General features: G+C 39.1%; 1 protein-coding gene across 1 annotated transcript in view; it reads left to right on the top strand.

Moving 5' to 3' along the window:
• The window catches only part of mta1 (metastasis associated 1), a 66,448-nt gene that overhangs the window by 12,705 nt on the left and 29,437 nt on the right, over positions 1-24,306 (top strand). The window contains 2 exon segments of the mRNA XM_038293387.1: positions 11,102-11,169; positions 13,582-13,675. Coding sequence (XP_038149315.1) covers positions 11,102-11,169; positions 13,582-13,675 — 162 coding nt within the window.

Below are 24,306 nucleotides of genomic sequence, written 5' to 3'. Positions count from 1 at the left end.
TGTGTCTTGCCCTCCTTGTGCAAGGTGTCGATGGTCGTCTTTTGGACAACTGTCAAGTCAGCAGTCTTCCCCATGATTGTGTAGCCTATAGAACTAGACTGAAAGACCATTTAAAGGCTTTTGCAGGTGGTTTGAGTTAATTAGCTGATTAGAGTGTGGCACCAGGGGCCATCAATTTTGAACCTTTTCACAATATTCTAATTTTCTGATATGATGAATTTGAGATTTTCATTTGTTGTCATTTGTAATCATCAAAATTAAACAAAATAAACATCTGAAATATATGAGTTTGTATGTAATGTATGAATATAATATACAAGTTTCACTTTTTAAATGGAATTACTGAAATCAATCTACTTTTTCATGATATTCTAATTTTATGACCAGCACCTGTAATTGGTTGAAATAATTTGTGTTGCCCCAGCAGGGATATGAACAGAACGAGTGCGCTGAAGAAAAAAAGAGGTCGTTATAAAAGAATACATGACATGCATTACTTTTACATACAGGTTGATGATATTTGTACTTTGTGAACTTGTTTTGTTGTGAAGGAATCATACAGACACCAGAATATGATTTTTGGGAAAATTCTATATTTGCTGAGTGGAAACACTTTGTGTTTTTCAATTTGCATTGAGTCAAATACTGTTAATGAGCTTGTTTTACATTTGCTCAAGATTTCTACATATTCACTAGCTGTGGTTCACCTGGGGCTTTGCTCTGATACACAAACTGATGAAGTAAAAAAAAAAAAAAAAAAACTTTTGCAGAGCTCCTGTTTTACCTGGCTGATGGCTAGTGTTAATTTCCCATGCTGGCAGTTGTCTGAATTGCAGGTCCGGTGGGTGCACTCACACAGTCCGAGTCTGAGGCTTCTTTGCAGCCTTCCTGCCAAGTTTAGGACAACCAATTGAACAGATGCGTGACAGCAATTCCATTCCCTGCACAATGTGTCACTATAACTGCAATTCACAGGCCGGACCTTATCCATGTCTGTAACATTAAATGTGAGTAAGCCAAGAGCTGAAATGTTTTAACGTACAGATCTGATCCTCCAATAAAGCAGACATGATGTCTGAAAATAGCCATTTGGTCCTTCGCTTGTTGGCGTCTTCAAATATCTATGAAGATGATCTCGGATGTTTCTTTCTGGATTAGGCCATCAGGGAGAGAAGATGAAGAATGTAGACAAATAAAGGTGAGTTATCTTGAGGGTTTTACATTTTTAGTAATTACCATAGAAACCCTTCGTCTTTATATGACTGAGCTCTAGTCTCATCTGTGACGGTTGCTTATGGGAACAGATGCATCTCGTTGTGGGAGTGGTGGATTTAGATTACAGGCCGTGGGTTGTGCAGCGGTAGTTGTGTTCCTCCTCATCCTCCTTCCCCAGGACGGCCCGACATACTAATTGCCTCAAAACTCGTAATTCTGAATGGACCTTATTTGTTTTCCAGCTTAGAAATGATTAAGCTATGCTTGTTGTTGCCGACTGGTAACTGATTGTGTGTTCATGTCCTTGAGCTGGTATCGCTCTTTAACAGAGGCGATGCCTCACCTGCTGTGTTGTAGCTTTTAATTGGAGGAACATTGGCAGGAGGCGCTGTGTCTCTGTCAGGTGATCAACATATGTTGGCAGATGTTGCAGTAGGATACCTAAAACGAATCTAAAGAAAAACAGCCCTGCTATTACACTCCATTGCAAAGATATTCACACCCCTCGAACTGTTTCATCTGTTATGATAACGAAGGTTGTTTTATCGTATTTGGTCCCTGTTATTTCATTTACCTTAGATAAAATCAGTTTCCCTCTAACCACCCTCTGAGAGTCCAAATATGTGTATGCACAAAGTCAGCAGAAGAAAAAGGAGTCTGGAGGAGCTGCAGAGGCACACGGCTCAGGTGGGAGAACCTGTGATTCTCTGTGCGCTTCAGAATATGAAACGGAGCAAGGAAAAAGATTGTTATAAGAAAGATGCAAGATGTCATGTTTGTGGTCACTGCAATCCACTTAGTTCCTCTTCCTTTACGGTGATCCCACCCCAGAGCAAAACATTAAATATCGGGCGAAAAGGCTTCACACCTACATGAACACGAATCTAAACCTACAACTGGAGGTGAAAATGGTTTAGATCCTTTCATGGGTTAGAGTGGGACAAAGCCCGGACTAAATGCAGTTCAGTTTGTCAGAAAAAGCTTCTGATGAAAGATGCCTTTCATCTGTTCTAAATGTTATGAACTTACTCAAAATACTATAAGTCAGAGATTGATTAAAGGACGAGTGTGAGACGAGGGAGGAAAAGGAACATGCATCTTGCCTGATATCGTCTTTACAAGATTTTCTAACATCCTGCAGCTGTAGTTCAAATTCTGTTCCCTAGATGTACAAAGCTAGGATATTCTCGACTAAGGGAAGCTAAACGTTAGGGAAGACCACATATTTCCACCGTTTCATATTAGGCTATCATTTAAAATTGCAACAAACTACTTTGATGTTTATGGTTTAAGGCTGGAAAAAGGGGGACAGATTTCAGAAGGTGTGAAGACTTTTTAGACCAGGACTTATTTAAGCTATAGATCACTTTGTGTAGTAGCATCCATTAATTTTCTGTACCTCTTTAATCCTGTTCAGGGTCACAGGAGTGAGACAGACCTATCTTTAGCAGCCAATAGGCAACAAAGAAAGGTGTTGCCAGTCCATCCCAGGGTATTAACTACCTTCTTATGTTATCTTCTGAGGACTTAATATTTGAACCTGTACGAAAAGTTTTCCAGCCACCTCTGCAGAAGTAGAAATGGCTCTACTGATTGTCAAATACTAAAATCGCAGTTGATCTAAAGTAGACCAGCAGGATGCTAAGTCATCATAAAATAAATGACTGACATTAGTTATAGTTAACCTGCTTTTTCTTTACTCTTCTCCTTCCTGATGAAGGCGGAAGCTGTTCCTGAGCTTCAGCATCTAAATCTCTAAGATCTATATAAAGTGTTGGCAGCATATGAGGGATAGTGCGGGTGAAAAAGCATGAATGCCTGATCCGTGAATTACTGAAGCCAACCTAACGGCACCATTTATGCAAGAACTACCACTAGTTGTCTGCACTCATGTTGAGACAATGATATAAAAATAATGCAGATCTCTAGAGAGTGATTATTGGGACGGTGTTGGAAGGTATCTGCTAATGTTTTATTTTGTGTTGGAAGATGATAATATTTTTCTATACATAGTCCCCTGGTGTAGCTTTCATGTAGTGGCTCTCTAGTTCTGTGTATTTATATATATATTTCCTTCATTTTCCACCGCTCTTCTAATTTTGCATCTTAATGCTTCCCAATTCTCCCATGTTTTCCCCTCTTCCTGAAATGCATCTCAGATTCTGTGAGTCTCTCTCTGGCCTGGTTTCGATCAGCCCCACAGGCTCGCTCTTTTGGGGCTCAGGAAAAAGGCCTTGATTGGCTCTCACAAAATTCGCCTGCACTGTGACATCACAGCCGTCGGAGCTTGCTGTTTGGCTGCCGCTCTGAGTGGGGGATGGATAGTCGGGCGGTTACACGCAGGGTGAGGCGGCGGGAGGGCTCATGGGAAACGGAGAGACTGAGCGACGCTGCTCAGTGCCTACAGGCCCTCTCCCTCTCAGTTGCTCTCATTTCCAGTTCCTCTCCAGGCTGTTCTTTACTGGGCTTCATCTCCTCTCATGGTGGAAACTCTCAAGCAGCCTGCTCTTTGACAGTTAACCATTTCCCTGCTGTAGGGTGGGGATCCAGTTAACCCGTAAGATTGATTACATTCTTGGTAACTTTTTCCTTAGCGAGGAAAAAAGAAGACGTCAAGCCGTACCCAAAGTCCCCCCTTCCTTAGATGTAGGTGGAGACATGTTGTCATTGTCTTAGGATGCATGGAGGCAAATAACAGCTTTGAAATGTGGCCCTGCTCCGACACATTCTGGCTCCTGGTTAATGAACAGCAGAAATGGCACAAAGTTTGTCTCAACATCCATTCATGACATCAACTTCTTGATCTAGGTCACAGGATCATAATACATATTAATCCATTTTATTTATCTAGGTGTAACATTGTTCCAGTTTTTTAAGTCTTGAGACGGTGCTGAAGCTGTGATGGTAAATCTGGACTCCATTGTGGAGGCAGACGTGGTTCAAACCTTGATTCTCGACTTCAAATTAAACCCTGGATTTGAATCTGCTTTGTGTCTTCATAGGTAGAATAACAAACTTTTATCTAAGGCTTAGATAAGAAGATTGTGCTCCTAATTATTTTTGTTATACCTCTTAAAGTTAATTTTAAAACATTGGACTGATTCACCAATCAGATAAATTCACTTCTCACAACTGGATTTTACTGACAGTTAATTTTCCTATATTATATTATCAGATTATATTGCCTTCTGTCAAGACATAATCATAATTTTTCTGTTTAATTTAATAGTTCAGCCTTCAGACCTTGGGTTTGGGGTGCCTAGAAGCAAGTTACTCAAATGTCTTGTGATCAATTTCTAACGCTCTTAGCGCTCGATTTCATCTCGCCCTATTTGGTATTCAGCAGTGTGACGAAGGTGTCTTATAGTGACAGGGGAGTCTGATAACAAGCTGTTGCAGTGTGAGGGCTGACGGGTCTTGTGTGCATCCCCTGATGTCTTACAGGGATGTTAAACAGTGAAAGAAGTGCCTGAGAGGAAAGCCAACTCCACATTTCCTTTGGATCAATAGCGCTGTGTTGGTTAGCTCACAGAGGAAAGGTATGGGTAATTGGATGGAGCATTGTGCAGTTCAGTTGTCGCTCCCATCTTCTGATTCATTTCTAGGACATTGACTGAAGATATTTTTTTCCCTCCAAAATTTCCCCTTTGGGTTTTAAAGTTTGTGGTTAAATGGTAGAAATGAAAATAAGAATTGTTAAAGCGGTCTGTTTTCATAGTTGTGTCCTGTACTCTGATTTGGCATGACTCCCCACAGACTTGCTTTCTGTAGGGCCCCCTGATTTCCACCGTGAGAAAATGAGGGCTGAATTTCCCAGACAGGATCTCAGCAGATTTGTCCATTTGGACGAGATGTAGTAGTATGTGATGTATTTTGTCATCTGTCAAAAAATGCATCTGTCAATGCTTCTAGCACTTTCTTGGATCGAAAGCTTTCTATATCTTGGGAAATATATTTTACGTAATCCGCACCCCTGGCAGATTTATTTATTTTTTTGGTTATTTAATTTAAACATATTTTTGATAGAAAATGTGATATTTTTACTTCGCTTTTATTTATGTTGGACACATTAGACTATTTCAACCCTGATAACAAATGATTGAAAAAGTTTTTAAACACAATAGCGATCAAATCCTTCTTATTATATGTAGCTGATCAGCTTTTGAAGGCTCCTACTGGTGTTTTATATTTAGATGCACCGATCGGCTCTGATATTGACTAATTTGCTGAATTGGATATTGGTGATTGATATTAGCGATCCAATCTAGGGCTGAATGATTTTCCAAAATCTAATTGCGTTTTTTTATGTTAATAATGTGAATACATGCACTTATTTTTCCCAATTTAAATTCTCATGTTTTCTTAAACATATACAAACAAATCTGTTTCATAATATTCTGATTTATTTAAAGCACAGATTACAAATAAAGGAAACAAATGTGTGGCTTTACCTTATTAACATCTTTTTATGTTTCTTGAAACATGATACATAAACATATGGACTCCGCTCCTTAAACACTGCCAGAATTTAACAGGACAGTCTATAAATAAATAAATCAAACAATCCATGAAAATGATATTAACTGATCTCCAGTGAATTGCATCACACATTCTAAAGTGCAGGAAAAGTTTAGTGAACAAATGTCTTCTTACCCTCACAACACCTGATGTTGCACAGCGTCTTTTTTTTTAAAAACCCATATTAATTCCACACAACTGACGTGCCGCTCCTGCTACGTGACGTGCCGCTCCTGCTACGTGACGTGCCGCTCCTGCTACGTGACGTGCCGCTCCTGCTACGTGACGTGCCGCTCCTGCTACGTGACGTGCCGCTCCTGCTACGTGACGTGCCACTCCTGCTACGTGACGTGCCGCTCCTGCTACCTGCTACGTGACGTGCCGCTCCTGCTTACGTGACGTACCGCTCCTGCTTACGTGACGTACCGCTCCTGCTTACGTGACGTACCGCTCCTGCTTACGTGACGTACCGCTCCTGCTTACGTGACGTACCGCTCCTGCTAAGTGACAAACCGCTCCTGCTAAGTGACGCACCGCTCCTGCTAAGTGACGCACCGCTCCTGCTAAGTGACGCACCGCTGCTTCTAAGTGACGTACCGCTGCTTCTAAGTGACGTACCGCTGCTTCTAAGTGACGTACCGCTGCTTCTAAGTGACGTACCGCTGCTTCTAAGTGACGTACCGCTGCTTCTAAGTGACGTACCGCTCCTGCTAAGTGACGCACCGCTGCTGCTAAGTGACGCACCGCTGCTGCTAAGTGACGCACCGCTGCTGCTAAGTGACGCACCGCTGCTGCTAAGTGACGCACCGCTCCTGCTAAGTGACGCACCGCTCCTGCTAAGTGACGCACCGCTCCTGCTAAGTGACGCACCGCTCCTGCTAAGTGACGCACCGCTCCTGCTAAGTGACGTACCGCTCCTGCCAAGTGACGTACCGCTCCTGCCAAGTGATGTACCGCTCTATGGAGAGATATTTGTGCCATCGGTTTGAGCGCGCAGGAACCAATCCGAGCGCGCAGTGAGACAACACGCGCGCGCGCAAAACCGGTCTGGCGCGCGCTCAACTCTGAAAAACCCTCTCAACACACTGTTCTCGCGCTCAGTTTCATCTCTGCGCGTGCTCGAATCCGTCTCTGCTCGCGCTTGCTCTCCTGCTCTCTCTCTGCGCTCAACACCAGCTGTGCGCTCGGCTGTTTCTCCGCTCGCTCGACTCTCTGCGCTCGCAACTTCAGCAATGTATGTAAATGAACCATACCATCAGCCAATCACACCCAGCTTCTTTTCATCCAATGAAAGCATTCCTTCCTTCTTCTTCTTTTCTATCATGGCGGTTCGCAAGCAACTTCAAGGTGCATACCGCCACCTACTGTTCATGAGTGTGTAGCAACATTGTTTTACATCTATTAAATTCTATTTTTTAATTTTGCATTCTGAAGATAACTAAATAATGCTTTCCTTAATCTATAAACATCCTTTATATTTCCTTTATTTCCCAATAATCCTTTAAGACTCCATTCTTGGCCTGTCATTTCAACTACTCTTCTCAATTTTTCCCTTTCAGGTTCATATGTTTTACAGTTCATTAATATGTAAGCATTCGTTCCAAATACTACATCCGGTTAGATGAAAAAAAAATAAATATATAAATAAAAACACAATCAGGAAAATCAAACTACTCTTACAGTTATTTTGTCAACATTCCTAAGATAGTACTATAAAATATCTTGAATTATCTCAAATAAACTTCAGTAAAACAGTTATTAGATCATTGCCTCATCCATCTCTTTTACCTGCTATTGACATGGATTTAAATTTGCTGTTTTAAAAGAAAAATAAGGAGGATATTTCAGGTTCCAGTATGGTTCAACAGTATATAGATAATGTTTTGGATCATATTGGCCTTACTCTTAGCTTTTGTGGCGGGTGTTTCTTCTTTTTGTTGTTTTTTATGGAGGTTGGCAAACAACAATTACCGCCACCAACTGAAAAATCCTGTTTATCAAATTATTCTTTTTAATATATATAATAAAGAATAACCCTCTTATTTAGAGTCCATCTGTAAAAGGTCTTCTAAATAATAATTGTTAAATTTCAGATCAGGTCTGCTGTCTGAATAATTGCGTTTAAATTAATATAACGGTCGCTGATCTAAAATCAGAGCAAACTAAACTTCTTAATGGAACGATTTCTTCAATCCATTGTAAGGCCAATATGATCCAAAACATTTCTCCTTTGTAGGCTGAATTCCATCACTGATTCTTTTACCCGATTTAAAAATAAATTATGAAACTAAAACAAAACACCATTCCTAATATTGGAATATTTTGAAGCATCCATAAAAAATTTAACATATCCATAATATTTTTTATCTATATATTGTTGAACCATACTGGAACCTGAAATATCCTCCTTATTTTTCTTTTAAAACATCAAATTTAAATCCATGTCAATAGCAGGTAAAAGAGATGGATGAGGCAATGATCTAATAACTGTTTTACTGAAGTTTATTTGAGATAATTCAAGATATTTTATAGTACTATCTTAGGAATGTTGACAAAATAACTGTAAGAGTTGTTTGATTTTCCTGATTGTGTTTTTATTTATTTATGTATTTTTTTTCATCTAACCGGATGTAGTATTTGGAACGAATGCTTACATATTAATGAACTGTAAAACATATGAACCTGAAAGGGAAAAATTGAGAAGAGTAGTTGAAATGACAGGCCAAGAATGGAGTCTTAAAGGATTATTGGGAAATAAAGGAAATATAAAGGATGTTTATAGATTAAGGAAAGCATTATTTAGTTATCTTCAGAATGCAAAATTAAAAAATAGAATTTAATAGATGTAAAACAATGTTGCTACACACTCATGAACAGTAGGTGGCGGTATGCACCTTAAAGTTGCTTGCGATCCGCCATGATAGAAAAGAAGAAGAAGAAGGAAGGAATGCTTTCATTGGATGAAAAGAAGCTGAGTGTGATTGGCTGATGGTATGGTTCATTTACATACATTGCTGAAGTTGCGAGCGCAGAGAGTCGAGCGAGCGGAGAAACAGCCGAGCGCACAGCTGGTGTTGAGCGCGGAGAGAGAGCAGGTCGAGCGAGCGCGAGCAGAGACGGATTCGAGCACGCGCAGAGATGAAACTGAGCGCGAGAACAGTGTGTTGAGAGGGTTTTTCAGAGTTGAGCGCGCGCCAGACCGGTTTTGCGCGCGCGCGTGTTGTCTCACTGCGCGCTCGGATTGGTTCCTGCGCGCTCAAACCGATGGCACAAATATCTCTCCATACCGCTCCTGCCACGTGACGTACCACTCCTGCCACGTGACGTACTGCTCCTCTTTGGTACCAGACCTTCAGTTTTGCTGGTTATTGACGAGTCTGAGGCCATTCTTCAGCAGGTTACTTGCATACGAGAATTTAATTTCTCTCCGTTCTACTTTTCAAGCAAGTCACCTCTAGTCAGGTGACCCATCAAATTGCAGCCTTTGCGGTTAGAAAATCTCGTTTTACTCAATTGCAAAATTATTGAAAATGCAATTAATCATTCAGCCCTAAACCAATCCAATGCTCTTTACATGGAACTGTTATTCCTTACTTTTTACTGCTAATTTATTGATTAATAATATAAAGTACATTCATATCTGTGTTTAATTCTTAGTTCTAGGAGTGTAAATGATAATCGTTTTATATCGATGCATCGATCCAACAGCCCACGATCCGATGCATCGACACGTCCGCAAGAGGATCGACTCTTTTTGTGCATTTGCTCCTGGAACAGCTTTGGTACTTCTGTTATTTGCTGTTGTTTATCAAATAAAATGCATAATAATATTACGGCTTTCATAGATATATTTCAGATTTGAAACATTGTCTAGCCTGTAAGGTAAAAAAACAAAACAAAAACCAATTAATCGAATTGAATCCATATCGTCGTGTATTCTTAAGTATTGAAAATAATCAAATCGGTGGGTCAGGAAATTGATAGTAAATCGAATCACCATCGGTGTGATTTACACCCCTAGTTAATTCCCTAACATGGCGAGATATATGGTTCATTCATTCAGCAGTTGAATCAGATTGGTATCAAATACACATTCAGCCCAGGTATCAGTATCGGTTGGATCGGGAAAAATTGGAGTACATCTCTAATGTTTTACCCTTTTATCTTTAAGTGAAATGGTTTCCAATTTGATGACGTCCTTGCCTTCATCTTTCTGACGCTTCTGGTTCTGAAGATTTATACTGGGCTGCTCCAGTATGTTAGTGTTGCCTCCAGTCGTTAGAAACATGATTTTTAAGTGAAAGCATTAGTACTTGAACCAAAATCTGCAAGCTGTACGAATAATTATAGACAACAGAAGATGCGGCTTATTCCCTCCTCCTTTCACTATCTTTAAGTTCAAGGTTGAACATCACAAAAAAATATTTAAGTCTGCTAATTTTCCAAAACTTACTATTAGCTTTTTTATTTGGATTGTTTTGAATTCTTTTGTTTGTTTATTTTTATTTAGAATTGTGCAGTCCTTTTTTAAAAATTGTTATTAAATATGTTTTACGATCATATTGTGTTATGATACTAAAATATATTTCACCTTAATCCAGAGGTTTTAGCTGTTGCTCACATCGTGAATACGTGTTGGGTCTGTGCCTAAACCGGTTTGTTCTGGACCTTTTCATAGTGGGAAACTAACTGGTTAAAAATCTTACGATCCAAGCAGTCTGCGGTCAAGAGTAAAGCGTAAGGGGGGTTGAATATTGCATTGGACAGAGCTTCAGCACCAGGCAACTTACCAAGTTCTGGGTATAATCTGAAAACACTCAGCCAAGACGCATGCAGGGCTAAGACCAGGCACCCTACCAAGACAGGGGCCTGTGGGGACATCCTGGTGAGAGCTAAGCCTCCAATGGGCCTGGAGCTGTGCCAGGAGCCACACACACACACACACATGTTTAAGCTTATACAGGCTCTCATCACACCCACACAAGCCTAGACCTACGCTGCATGCAAACAACACCAAACAGAAGGAGAATGAATGGAGCAAAAGACAAAGAGAGCATGAGGGTGAGGAAATTCAAGGTTTGCAGGCTGAATTGAAGGTTTGCAGCAACAGATTTGTTTTGTGTTTAAATGTGCATCAACATCTCATTCACTCAGCCTTCCTGACTACAATTAGGCCTTCTTTGTTTGAAATTAGCCCAATTAAGTTGAACTGACATTTTCTAGATATATCGGATGGAGACTCATTAATGAAACTGTCCAAATACAGACACCCTGCTTTGCTGAGTGTCTCTAAATTGATGGTTGACATAATATTTAAAAAAAAAAAAATTTTTCTTTTTGTCTCCTTTTCCTTTCTCTCATGCTGCAGATTATGTTTATTTTGAGAACTCGTCCAGCAACCCACTGCTGATCAGGAGGATAGAGGAGCTGAACAAGGTGAGTGCTTGTCAGAGGTTGAATGCGTCTCTAATCCCACAACTGGGAATCATATTATTGATGTTAATTCAGCTAAAGTTGACTGTTCTTATCAACTAATGCTTTATTAATTAGCCACCAATTCCTCAAAAAAAAAGTTTTTCTCTCGTATTTTGACATTTGATAAAACCTTATTTTTTCCCAATGAAAAAATTGACTTGGCACATGACAACAATAAACTTTAGCCATGCCTCCACTGCTTTAGTGAAATGTTCAGGAGTTTGAAGCTTTAACTGGATAATGTAAGCTTGCTTTTTCTGCTTGTTCCCTGTGTGAGTGTTTTAAGTGATAATCATATCTATCCTTATGCTTTCAGCCAATCAGGTGTTGTAAAGGTGTCAGGAATCCTGTTCTGTCAAAATTTTGCAATTCCATTCGCATTTTTCGTATCCCACAAATCATCCCTTATCATTATGTCAGTGCAGTTTCCAGTTTCTAATTCTTATATTTTTCTAAACTTTGGACGGTGACTTCTTAGTGCAGAGGCGTAAACTGCAAAAACCAATACAAATCACTTTAACTTTGGTAAAAAATTACTTGGCTAATTGGAGAAACTCAGTTTAAATGCAAAATAACAATGAAAATATTGACATGATTTGTAATAAGAAGTCAACAACAGGGTTCAATACCTGAGTTTATTTGGACCATGGTTGGATTGGGAGGTTCTTTGTTAAAGTTAAACAGGCCAATACAGAAAAGAGATGTTTGTTCTCTCATCCAGTATTGCAAATAATACTTGGTTTGATGTTCCTGCAGATTGCTCTTGCAGTTACTCTGGAACCAACCTTTTTTCTCATTGATCGGTTCTTTACTTTGTTTGTAGTTTAAGTAGGTGGTGTTACTGCTTTGTCAAAAACTGTATGTATAAGGGCTGGTGAGACTTCCCAGGGATTCTACCATTTTAGTTCTTGTAAAGTAGGAACTTTCCAAGCTAGAACTTTAAAATTAAAAACTAATTACCGTTTTGTTACTCCTTGAAGACTTAAAAGTATAATAAAAAAAAAAAGAAAAATCCTACCAATGACCAAAAACAGTTATACAATATTAAAGGTGGGTGTAAAAAGAGGCGGATGAATCTGAGTTGAACGTTTTTGACACGGGCCTGGTGTCAGTCCCCAGTCAGCAGAGCCTCTGATGGAAAATCTGGGAGCACTTTTGTTGGATTGACACAGATCACAGTTTCATCTTTCTCCTCTGCCTGTCACCGTCGGTCTCCTCCAGTTAGGGATTTAGATTCAGGTTTAAGCATGACTGAGATGCACATGGAAAAATACTATTAAAAAGGGAGAACTTCTGACAAATAAAACTGCATGTAATGAATAGTTTTTAATATAAATATTATATTTTTATAATTAGTTTGTGATATGAATATTTTATATATTCAGACATGGTCTTCTGAATAAAAGGTTACCTAGCTATTAATTCATATGGAGTTGACCTTTTTAACAGGTTTTATGTGTCCTTCATCAATGGTTAGCATGACTAGCAATGCTACAATAGTATTAATGTATTCCTTCTTAATTGCTTATAACATTTCAGGACCCAGCATGTTCAATGATAAACGGAGGTTAAATATTTGATATAAATAAAAGAAAACAACTTTACACCTTCCTGTTATCTTCTGGAAGTCACCCTCTCTCTTCCTTTCTTCCAGCCTTATTAAAGCCTCTGAAAATGGCTAATTAGAGTTATCCTCTGCTCAGGAACGGCATCTACGCTGAAGATTGTTGTTGTTAAAGTGATCTGGTTTAGCTTTGGTATTGTACATTCATTAGATTAGGCGATTACTGACCCACTGGATGATGTTTAGAGCTGATTAAATTTGCGAATTTAGTAAATAATTTGTGAAATTATAAATTTTTGTTCAGCTGCAGGTTTTTCAGTGCATCTTTACCATCTAACGTGAAGCTTCTCTTGAAGTTGCCGACAAATAATAATTTAGTTTTAACATTTTTACAGCTGCACAGGGCCCATTTGGTAGGCTTCCCCATCTGTTCTCACTGAGGTTGTTTTTCCATTGGATATAAATTATTTAATGTCTAATAAAGGAGTGTGCTGTACTCATTTCTGCAGAATTATCACAGCTTCCTATTTCAGTTGAGGTTTAAAATAATTTTAATTCTTAATCTGTTCTTTTTGAGTTTTCAATACAACCTAATTCAGCCTCAACTCCTCATAACATAAAACCATCTTTTAATCTTTCTGCTTGACCAGGGGAATAACCGAATTAAAAAAACAAGTCTTGGTCCTCGTTTTCTTTTTAAAATTTTACTCTGTGAGCGTGTGTGTGTGTGTTCACGCGCTCATGTGTTGGTTTTTTTTTGTGCGGCACCACTTGTTGCCTTGGTAACGCCAATTGTCTCTGGTTTGCAGACAGCCAATGGGAACGTGGAGGCCAAAGTGGTGTGTTTTTACCGGCGCAGGGACATCTCCAGCACACTCATCGCTCTGGCAGACAAACACGCAAGTGAGTGACCGACCGTAACCCAACCAGCAGGCATCAACGTTTCTAAAAATGCCTTTCTTTGCTTAACACCTTTTTCTGTTATTTTCTTCACTGGTGAGGCATAATACCCCAGCACTAGGCTGTGCAGGCTTCAAATCTAAAGGGTTTTTTCATTTGATACAGACTGCAGATCTGTTTGTGGAGGAAACGGTTAATGTGCAGCTCTTTATCTGCAGAAGTTGTTACCAAATGCATATTCAGTTATCCCCAGAGTAGCCTCACCTCATGATTCGTCGCAATGGTTCGATATCATTCCAAGGGAAGGGATGGAAATTGGGGATGCAAGTAAAACTAAAAGGGAATGCTGTTTAGGTTTATGGACAATCAAGCAGCAGGATGCACAAAAAAAATAAATCATCTGTGAGAAACTACTTTTCTGCATCTCAGTGCAACTGAAATGAGCCGTTGCCTACAGGACGATGCTTGACAAGAACAGTGAATGTAAAAAAGCAAAGAGAAAAACACAGCTCACCCTGAGTTTAGAGACACTTCATGTTGAGCTCTGTCTGTCCTCTACTGTTACTTTTATAGTTCCCTGATCTGCACTGAATATTTTAATTAGTTTGGTCAGGTAGCCGGTAGGCGTTGATAGAGTTTGAGCATTTGCAGTAGTATTGTTGTGGAGAGATAAATCCATTCTATTGTCACTGCGATGCTTTAAATTCTCTGATCTTCACTACTGGCTAGAATCCATCGCTGCTATCTTGTATTTACTGTAGTGAAACAGAAATATCTGCATTTAGAGAATTGAAGAGTTATTGCAAATATTTGCTTTTATTATTGATGCAAGTTATAGATAAATACCCCATTTACACTACCCTTGAAAAACCGTGCCAAGACCGGTCCGAGCTCAGTAACTGAGATAACTTATCATGTGTAAATGGAAAGCAAACTGAACTGAACCGAGCTAGACACAATCGGACCGCGCTAACTGCAGACCAGTTCCAGAGGTGGGCTCGGCTCGGTTTTTCCCTGCCTCGGTTCTCTGATAACAAGAGCGCATGAGCAGAACGCGTCATCTCCGTCTGGCTGCACATCCAGATTTACACTCCATTCCAGTAGTTGGCGGTAATGCCCCTCTGGAAGTTGCTTGCCAACCAACACAAAACAGAAGAAGAAGAACAACTATAAACAACAATCGAAATCTTCTCCACGCAACATTTTAAATAATAACACCGAAGTACAGCAATAATAATCAAGCATAACCTTTGAATGTGACGGGCGCCGCCATTTTGATTTGCTTGATTCCCTCCTTCTTCGTCTTCTTCTTCTTGTGTTTTATGGTGGTTGGCAAACAACTTTTGGTGCATTACCGCCACCAACTGCTTGATTTCCTCCTTCAATACTGGCAGTAATACCGCAGATCGTCACTAGGAGGCTAGGATTCGAGGAACCGAGATAGCGTGATGTGTAAACGGTCGTCAGATCTGAGCTCGGACCGGTCTCGACTCGACATGGATCGGTTTTTCAAGGGTAGTGCAAATGGTGTATAAGTTAATGGTCTTATCAACCAGTTTACAATAAATTGATATGCTGCCAATCTCTTTAAAATCAATTTAGCTTTTTTTTCTTTCCATCACTCAAAGGGCAATATATATATATATTTTTACAATATGCTAAGTAAAAAGTGTTTTCTATTTAAACAATTGTTTATGCTGTATTAAATGCTAACTTAATGGCCTAAAAAGGTGGTTTTTCTCAAACATTATTAAAATTAGACATATTTATACTTTATAGCAAACCGGGAACCTATTTGATTACTAAGTTTAAACATGTTTATTCCTGTGGAGTGAGACACTGATGGGTTGGGGCTTATTTTACATTTAGGGGCAGCTGCTGCTTGCTGATTACTTTACTTCCTGGCATTGTTTCAAGCATTCAGCTGAATATATGGCAACTCCTAAACTGCCTTTAGCGTTTATAGGTTTTTAAGTAATGAATAGAAATGCCACCTGATCACCAAAACCTTTAAGTGTTTATCAGAATCTGCAAGCAGATAAACTATTTACACTATTAAATGATTTTTAAAGGTAGAATAAAGCAAAGTAAAGTTAACTTAGTGCATTTAACTTGTAGTAATTACAGGCTACTTGCCTTATTAATTCAAACACGAGTCTGTTTTGATCAGTTTTCCCTCTATTTTTATTAGAATATATTCAGACTTTCACATTTTGTGCTCATTTCAGGTCCCTTTGAATTCATGAAGGACGAGGTTTTGTCATTATGTAAAACCCAAAAGAATAACATAAAAAAAACAATTAGATAAGACTTCTGAAATATATGATAATAAAAGGATTAATTCATAATTTGATTTGACTCCAATGGAGCTGTCATCTAGGGGAGGATTGCAGGCCAGCTTCTAGACTGTGTCTGGGTGTGGCGGGCTGTGTTGGCTGATGTGGTGTGAAAACCCTTATGTTAGTCTGAAAGGGATCATCCGGCATTTTTGAACGCGCTTTCTTATAAATAAAAGTCCAAACCACAGTGTCTGCAGAGGAGGCATGGGCATATCTTCTACACGACAAGATTGTTTTGTTAGACCACCCAGCATTGGCTTACAATGTAACCCAGTAAGCAGAGATGTTTGCTCAGGTTGAGAGTGTTTAAGAATAAATGTGTTGAAGCAAGTATAACCTCTGCAGATGTGGTTTGTAATAAATTGGTTCGATCAGCTGCTTGCGTGGCTGATGTTTGTTGGTGGGTTTTCAGCATTTCTAATAAAAAATGAATGGTAAGGAGGCTTGAGCTCCACCACGTGGTCATGGTTAACGGCCCATCTGCATTTCAGTAGCTGCAAACATGTAACCTCTGCAGATAAATGCATAATGCATGCAGAATTGACTGGAGCTGCTGCCTCCAGGAGCTACCAGAGGGCCTAGACCTGCTTTAGTTTTAGTTTTCTAATTGATCTTGGGAGAACGGTTCTCTGTGGCCTGTTTGTATATCTAAGCTTGGGTGTCTGCTGTGAGTCATTGATCAGATATTTGCTTTCAGAGCTTCACATGCATCCCTCCCTATGACTATAGTGGGGCTCCTGAGTGGACAGCCTCTGGAGAACCTATTTTCACTCACAATCCCCCCCTTTTCAAAATAAATTTGCATCTCTCAACCTTCTTTTTGTCTTTATTTTTAAGGTATTGCCTTCTGTCTGAAGACTGTGGTCTTATTGCTATTTGAGAAACTTTTCAGATAAGTAACAATGGTTGGAGAGTTTAAAGCCACTCAGTTTAGGATTTATTTGTGTTTAAATGGGGACCAAACCCTTTACTTTGAGCTTTGAGGGTGAAAATAATGGCAGATGACCACTTTGATCTCTACTTGTCGAGCAAGCCTGCAAACACACCTCTAAGGAGTGATAATAGGAGTTAAGGTGTCATGTTAGAGCTAATGTTGGTGACGTTAAAGAAAAGTGTCCTGTCCTAACGCTGCCTCGGAATGGCTTGTTTTCTGACTGTGTTGGTTTTGTTCCTATTCTTGGTTGGAATCTGCTGTGGATTGAAAAAATGTTTTAGCAATTCACTCAACTGAGGGAAAGGTCATCCAGCACCCAAAAGCCTCTCTGGAAGTTTTTGTTTTTACTGGACAAACGGGAACCATTTTTTGCAGATATCCTTGGTGTCCTTAGCTTCCCTTTGTTCTGCATAGTCATTTTAATAATAGTAATTAAGCTAAACTTAAACACAACTGCACTTTAAGAACTAAAACAGAAGGTTTTTCTTTTCTTTCTTTTTTTTTTAAGTAGAATTCAAACTTTTACCTTGGTTAAGTTCTGAGATGGAGCCTAGAGGTATTTTCTAATTTCCTTGAGGTACTCTGCTGCGAGCAGCAGTGAAGCTGTGTCCATTCCACACTTTTCAGGAATTTGTAATAAACTGATCAGGTTCCAGTTTCCTTAGCTAAACTCCAAAAGGCTTCCAACATTTCCACACCCAGCATGTTAAATGATAGGGGTGTAAATCACATCCATCATGGCGATTCGATTCAGTATCGATTTCTTGACCCAACGATTCGATTATTTTTGATACTCAAGAATACACCACGATTCGATTAATTGGTTCATTTTTTTTTTTTTTTTTTTTTTTACATCTTACAGGTTAGACAATGTTTCAAATTTGAAATAAATCAATGAAAGCTGTAATATCTTTATGCATTTTTTTGAGAAACAACAGCAAATAACAGAAGTAGAAACGTTGCATCAATAAAAACTGCAAAAATACTGCACAAAACCTGTGCAATGAGTGCAATGCAATACCTCTGCTCCAGACATCCTGCCCCCTCCGCAGACGCTCCGCTGCACCTCTCCCAAATTGTAGCTGACCGCAGACAGTGCCGCAGACAGGAGGCCGGCTTGTTTTGTTTTTATGACCGAAGTTGCGGAAAACAACTCGTGAAGTTTGGCCCGCTAGAAGAGCGAGGTGCGCGAGAACGCTGGGACCTTTTTTCCACCTGGATCTCCGCTCTTTTTGGCCCTCATGTCCCTCCGTCGTCGGACTAAACTCGCCCCCACTTCCTCGCCGCCTCGGCCGTATCTAGACCCACAGCGTGTAGCACAGACCACGCTTCAATATTGAGCATAAATCAAAAATGTCTGTGTCAAGCTTACTGCAACACACTGCTGTAAGAGTATAACCAGGAAGCGAGGTAGGAGGGCAAAATAGGTTTAGCGCCACCGTAGCACGGGAGGGAGAATTACGCCCAGGAGCAAATGGATAAAAATAGACCGGAGGAAAACACATATCTATGCATCGGATCGTCGGCTGTTGGATCGACGCATCGATACAAAACGATTATTATTTACACCCCTATTAAATGACAGAGAATAACAGTAATTATAAGTAGGGATGCACGATATTGGGATTTTGGCCGATATCCGATATGCCGATATTTTAAAACTCATGTAGCCGATAACCGATATCGATACCGATGTTAAAGCTGGACAAAAATAAGTAGTCATTGAAAATAGCAGTTTTGTTTTCCATTTCTGACACTTTGAAATATAATATACTCAGATATATTTACATATGCTGATATCAAATAGATTTTTAAAAACGCGGTATCGATCTATTTTACTTTCAAAATCTCATGATATTTAGCAAATTCTTGTGAGATTTTGTTAGTAAAATAGATCGATACCGCGTCAATATATCAACATATAAAAATATGGCAAAATTTCATGAATTTTTGGGGGATTTTGTAGCATAACGATGACATATAGCAATATTTCATTTGTAAAAGAGATTGATATGGTGTTTTTAAATGGCAATATATCAGCATATGAAGATATTGTGATATTTTAATGTATCAATATTTTTTCCCTCGTCTTTAGAAGTTTTTAAGCGTGTAAAAAATAAGTTTTTGAGGAAGAAGAAGAAGTAGTATTTTTTTTTTTTTTTTTAGACTCTAGAAACTCAGAAGCTGATCAAATATCGGGTTAAATATCGGTGGGGTGGCCGATGTCCGATATTCAGTTTTAAGGCCGATACAGGCCGATACCGATAGGGGGCCGATTATATCAAGCATCCCTAATTATAAGGATGGTTCATTATTAATCCTAATATTTCTAAATGGGTTTTTAGATTATGAAATGCTCCCTGGGTTGTGCAGTTATTACGGCTGTTAAAGGAGCCATACACCTGAAAATGAGCAGCTGAGAGAGAGAAACAGCCTTCACTCAACATAAGGCTGCGTTCTCTGTTGAAAACATTATTTCTTATCAACTTTATTTTGTTTTCTGCAGTCTAGACCCATAGTAAATCTACGGGGGAACCTTCTTTTGATCTTTTTGTAAAGGCTGTTAAAACTGTAAAATTTTGGACCTTACCTTTCACTTTTTGTTGTTTTTCGTTTCTGTTGCTCCTCCATCCGTTCTTAAAGCAGTGATTCATGTGTGTATGAAGTCTTCTGCATCTCCTGCTGTTTGCACAGTTCAGTGCTTCAACTATAAACCAGGCTTAATGGTCCTGCTTTAAAGAGTTTGCTACGAAATGACATGGATGGCAAAAGGAAGAAAAGACTGTTAAACCAGCCTTAATGATCAGCACACAAGCCTCCATAGATCATCGCTTCATCTTCGTGCAGCTTTTATACTTTTGCCGTTTTCTTTTTTTTTGTAAACGTTTGAATGATTCTGGAAATAACTTTTTTTTAAATGATGTGACGACTTCCAAGCCGAAGAGTTTTTTTGGTCATGGTGACCTGATAACTTGCATCTGGTACATTTATTGAATGAAATGTATCCAGACTTTCATTTCTATCCCTCTTCTTCTGAATAAGAACAACGTGTTATTAATATTTTAGAAGCAAAAGTTCAGAATTAATGTCTGCGGTCCTGCAGCCAGAGTAGCACACTGCATATTGAGTATAGCCAGTTTATTATGGCAGTGAAGGTCCACTGCGCTCTTCTCACCACAGCATGTCACCCTAAGGCCCGATCGTTTCTCTCCTTCCCTCTCCTGCCTCAGTCTCTCCGGCCCGTAAGGCGACCCATTCACCAATAATTGATAATTGCCTGAGACAGCTGAGATGGAGAGGCAATTTGTAGAGAGTATGGTGTGGGTTCTCTGAGAAGTTGAGTTGCCACTCAAGGACTCGCAGCTGGAAGGTCCAAGTCACCGATGGACACTAGATACTCCATGTTTGTGTTTTGGTCTGTTTATGAGGTCAATGATGCAGACATAAGAGAAACGCATCATATTAAAGTGCTCGACCAGCTGTGTCTTTGTCTACTTAAGGCCAGTAAAGTGAAATAAAATCAGAGATTAGAGGCTTTAAAGCTTCGACTATAATAAGATGTATTGGTCCTTTTACACTTAAAAAATAAAGTTAACTTTAATCTGAGAAATTGACTAGTGGCTGGAATCAGCCTTTTTTCCTGGTCATGACCAGATTTTATGAAGGGAAGGAGACTCTGCTAGTTCTTTATATAATCTGAGTCTAAAGAGGAAGTCACAGGAAGGCCAAAAACTGTAAGACATGTTTAGCTAGCTAACAGCATGCTAATTTAATAAGAAGCGAAGCTGGTTTGTTTTCTTTGGATGATTTTATCCATCTTTGAAGATCTTCAATAAGAAAAATACTGACACTCCACAGGGAATACAGACTAAATACAGTTTATTAGATTAAGCACACCATTTAACTGACTACACACAATTTTTTTAAATGTCACCCTAATAACATTTTTATGATTATTTGTTTAATAGAATAACTACAGAGCTGCATAACACAAACTGCTCTTTCTTAATGGCTAAACAATTAGTCGAGACAAAAAGCCTTCTTACGGCTCCCCCTCTCCAACAAATTTACACGTATTGTTAAATCAAAGCAAAAATCTGAAGATGTGAGCAATGATTCAACCTCTGACTGTTACAGGGAGTGATTGTTACACGGTGGGCATCGCCTGTTGTTTTGTTTGAATTCGGTCTGCGGTGTGCAGAAGATGATACCGCTAGCAGAGTAGAATCCCAGCTTTGTTTATTCACTGGATTTCCTTCAGGTTGTTTGATTCATTTTGGCAGCGACTATGGTAGCTTGGTTTACATTCCCTTTGCTATTAACTGAGGAGACAAAAGGGCAATAGGTTCTACCTCAGATGAACAGTTTGATGATGGAGAACCAGAGGACTTTAAAGGGGAATGGTTTTTTTACTTTGGCCTCTTGATTTTACATCATGTTCCTGTTTTATGTACATCAACCATATGAGTTTTGTGCCATTTGGAGCCGTTCTGAAGATATTCCATTAGGTTATATCCAAGTAACGTCTTCCTATGGCCAACGACTTGAAGACACAAACTAAACTGGTCATAATTTATTCTTTATGGTACGCCAGCATTCATAACATGTAGGCCAATCACTGTCCCCCAGACATCCACGGTTATAATTTTTATATTTATATATATTTTTTAAACAAAGCGGAGTGTGTATGACGTCATCCGCGCGCCGGACTGGATTTGTGACAGGCAGCCCGGGCCACAGGCGGCTACGCTCTACCCCTTCTATTCATTCTAGCTAATCTGAATCGTTCAATTCCATTTGGAGAGTGAGATCATCTGTGGTAGCAGCACTAGACATCTTCCAGGCATGTGAGGAAAACTAGCAGCAGTTCAGCGGACTGGATCAATGAACGGTAGCCGGCGCGCGCGGATGACATCATACACGGCCCGCTTTGTTTTAAAAAAATATATATGTAAAAAATATAACAGCGGATGTCTGGGGGACAGTGATTGGCCTACATGTTATGTATGCTGGCGCACCATAAAGAATAAATGATGAACAGTTTAGTTTGTGCCTTAATCTCCGGAACGGCTCCAAATGACAAAAAACTCATTGGTGAGTTGAACATGATGTAATAACGTAAAATCAAGGGCCCAAAGTAAAAAAAACTGGCGTTCCCCTTTAATGACAGTTGTTAATTTATTCTATCCATATGGGCTATCTGATCACAATATTCTACATCATTCTTTGTTAGCAGAATACCAGAGTAGAATGTGTCGTTTCTGTTTGCGCTTTAGAACAGCTCTGTATATAAGTAACGTTATATGATATTTGATATTTCTAGTATCATTTTATAACTTTCTGCTGCTTCAAGAAATTACTTAGACAAACTTTATTGTTTTGTTTACACAGAGTGTATACAAAACTAAATTTGGTTACATACAGCTTTCCGACAGAAAATGAGCAGCAGCTTAGCAGAGAAAATGAACATTTCCATTTTATAAAGTTCAGCAGTGATGAAAATGTAAACAGTGGAGGAGAAACAGTATGCAAAAGGCATTGATATGGGAGGTTCAGAGCAGTGCAAAAACAAATAAATAGATATGGTGCAAAATGCATTAGAAATATAACTACAGATGGGAAGGTTTTGTTGTAAACAATTCCAAATTTAAGGTGTAAAAACAGCCTTTACTCCACTATAGCAACTGCATCTCTTTGTATTGATACAATCGGCTTATTATATCAGTGTAGCTGTATTTATCATTCCTAACAGTTGGTGTGTGTTTCTGCAGGAGTGCAGGATGGAATGGAAATAGATGCATTTTTTTTGCTTATTTGGACTTTCACAACTTCCCTAAAGGCTTTGTAGCATTTAGGCAACATCAGTAAACTTTGAGAGCCTCACCCACCACCGCACACACATTTTGAAACTGTAATATGTTTCTACGAACCGTGGGAGCGTTGCTTTCACCACAGGTTGTGCTAGCTTCATCGGTGTGAACTACTGCCTTAAGGTGAGCTTTTGTTTTGTTTCCCATCTGCTCAAGAAAATGACTTAGATTTGAGTTGTAAGCGTTAATTGTTCAGTGATTGATAGTATAAGCTGTGGTATAAATATCTTTGAGCAGTTTTAAAGCTGAAGGACAGAAAAAGACTTTTAGCCCTTATTAGTTGAACTATTAAAAAAAGAAGATAAAGAATAAGGAAAATCAAACCTTAGAAGGCTTATTACTGCACCAGAATCCAGCTTTTGAAGTTGATCAGGGTGGTGTGAACCCAATCCACGACCCGGTACTGGACCAGAGAACCGTACCCTGGCACGGCTACAGCTGTCAGTTTTGGCACGGTTTATCTGGACCTTGATGGTTTGCTTGCAATGTGAATGCATGCCTGCCGTAGCTTAAATAACTGGTTCCCATCGTTTTTTCTACTTGTATACGCCTTTAGGCATTTTATCTTAACACGAGTATCCTTCCTCAGTCAAAAGTATTGATGATTCTCCAAAAGTGGAACGTACACTAACTAGTAAGGAATCAAAATAAATACAAATAAAATCATACCATAAATTAGCCTTTATAAAACTGGAGCTTCTCGGAGGATTTTTACCACTTGCCCTTTGGGCAAGTGACTTTCACATTTCATTTGCCCAGAAACAATTTTTACCTGCCCAGTATAATGTTTGATAAATATAGTTCCTAATATTCATTTATATATATATTTATATCAATGAAACATGTTTGTTTTTTAAATGTTTTTTGTAATTCAGTATTTTTTAAGTTTCCAGGTTCCTGGTGTGTATATGCATGCGTCAGATAATGAACTCAAGCCTACATTACCGTGTTAACATGCTTTTCAATCCTTCCTGCACATTCTTTTCAAACTAAACTTTCTTTTAAACTGTTGTGTGCTTGGGAAAATATAAATTGTAATGTTAAAAATAAAAAAAAAACTTGACAGGTTAAAAACTTACACCACTACTACTAAATCACAAGACAGAAGTCAATGTCACAAATGAATAACTTTTATTTTAGAGTCACTGTATGTTTTTACAAGATAATACTTTTAATATAATGTGACTTTTCTAGAGAATCATTATACATAGTTATTTTATTCAGGGTTTGCACAGTCTGACATCATTTCAGAATTCCCTGACTTTTAACTGACTCAGGATTAGTTTTCCCTGACAAAATAAATGCAGCCGTTTGTCGTTTTGGTAACTACATCAAAATTACCGCTAGGTGGACAAAAATCACGCCATCTGGCAGAAAATCACCCGACTTTTTCAAATCACGCGAGAATGTGTACAAAACAACAAAAATGGCGCCGCTAACGCTTCTGGATCGTTTTCATCGAATGTCGGTGATTTTAAAGTAATTTTGAGC

The sequence above is a fragment of the Cyprinodon tularosa genome, unplaced genomic scaffold (genome assembly GCF_016077235.1).
Source record: "Cyprinodon tularosa strain WSP-4 unplaced genomic scaffold, ASM1607723v1 ctg325, whole genome shotgun sequence".
NCBI lineage: Eukaryota > Metazoa > Chordata > Actinopteri > Cyprinodontiformes > Cyprinodontidae > Cyprinodon > Cyprinodon tularosa.
This window is presented reverse-complemented; position numbering and strand designations above follow the sequence as displayed.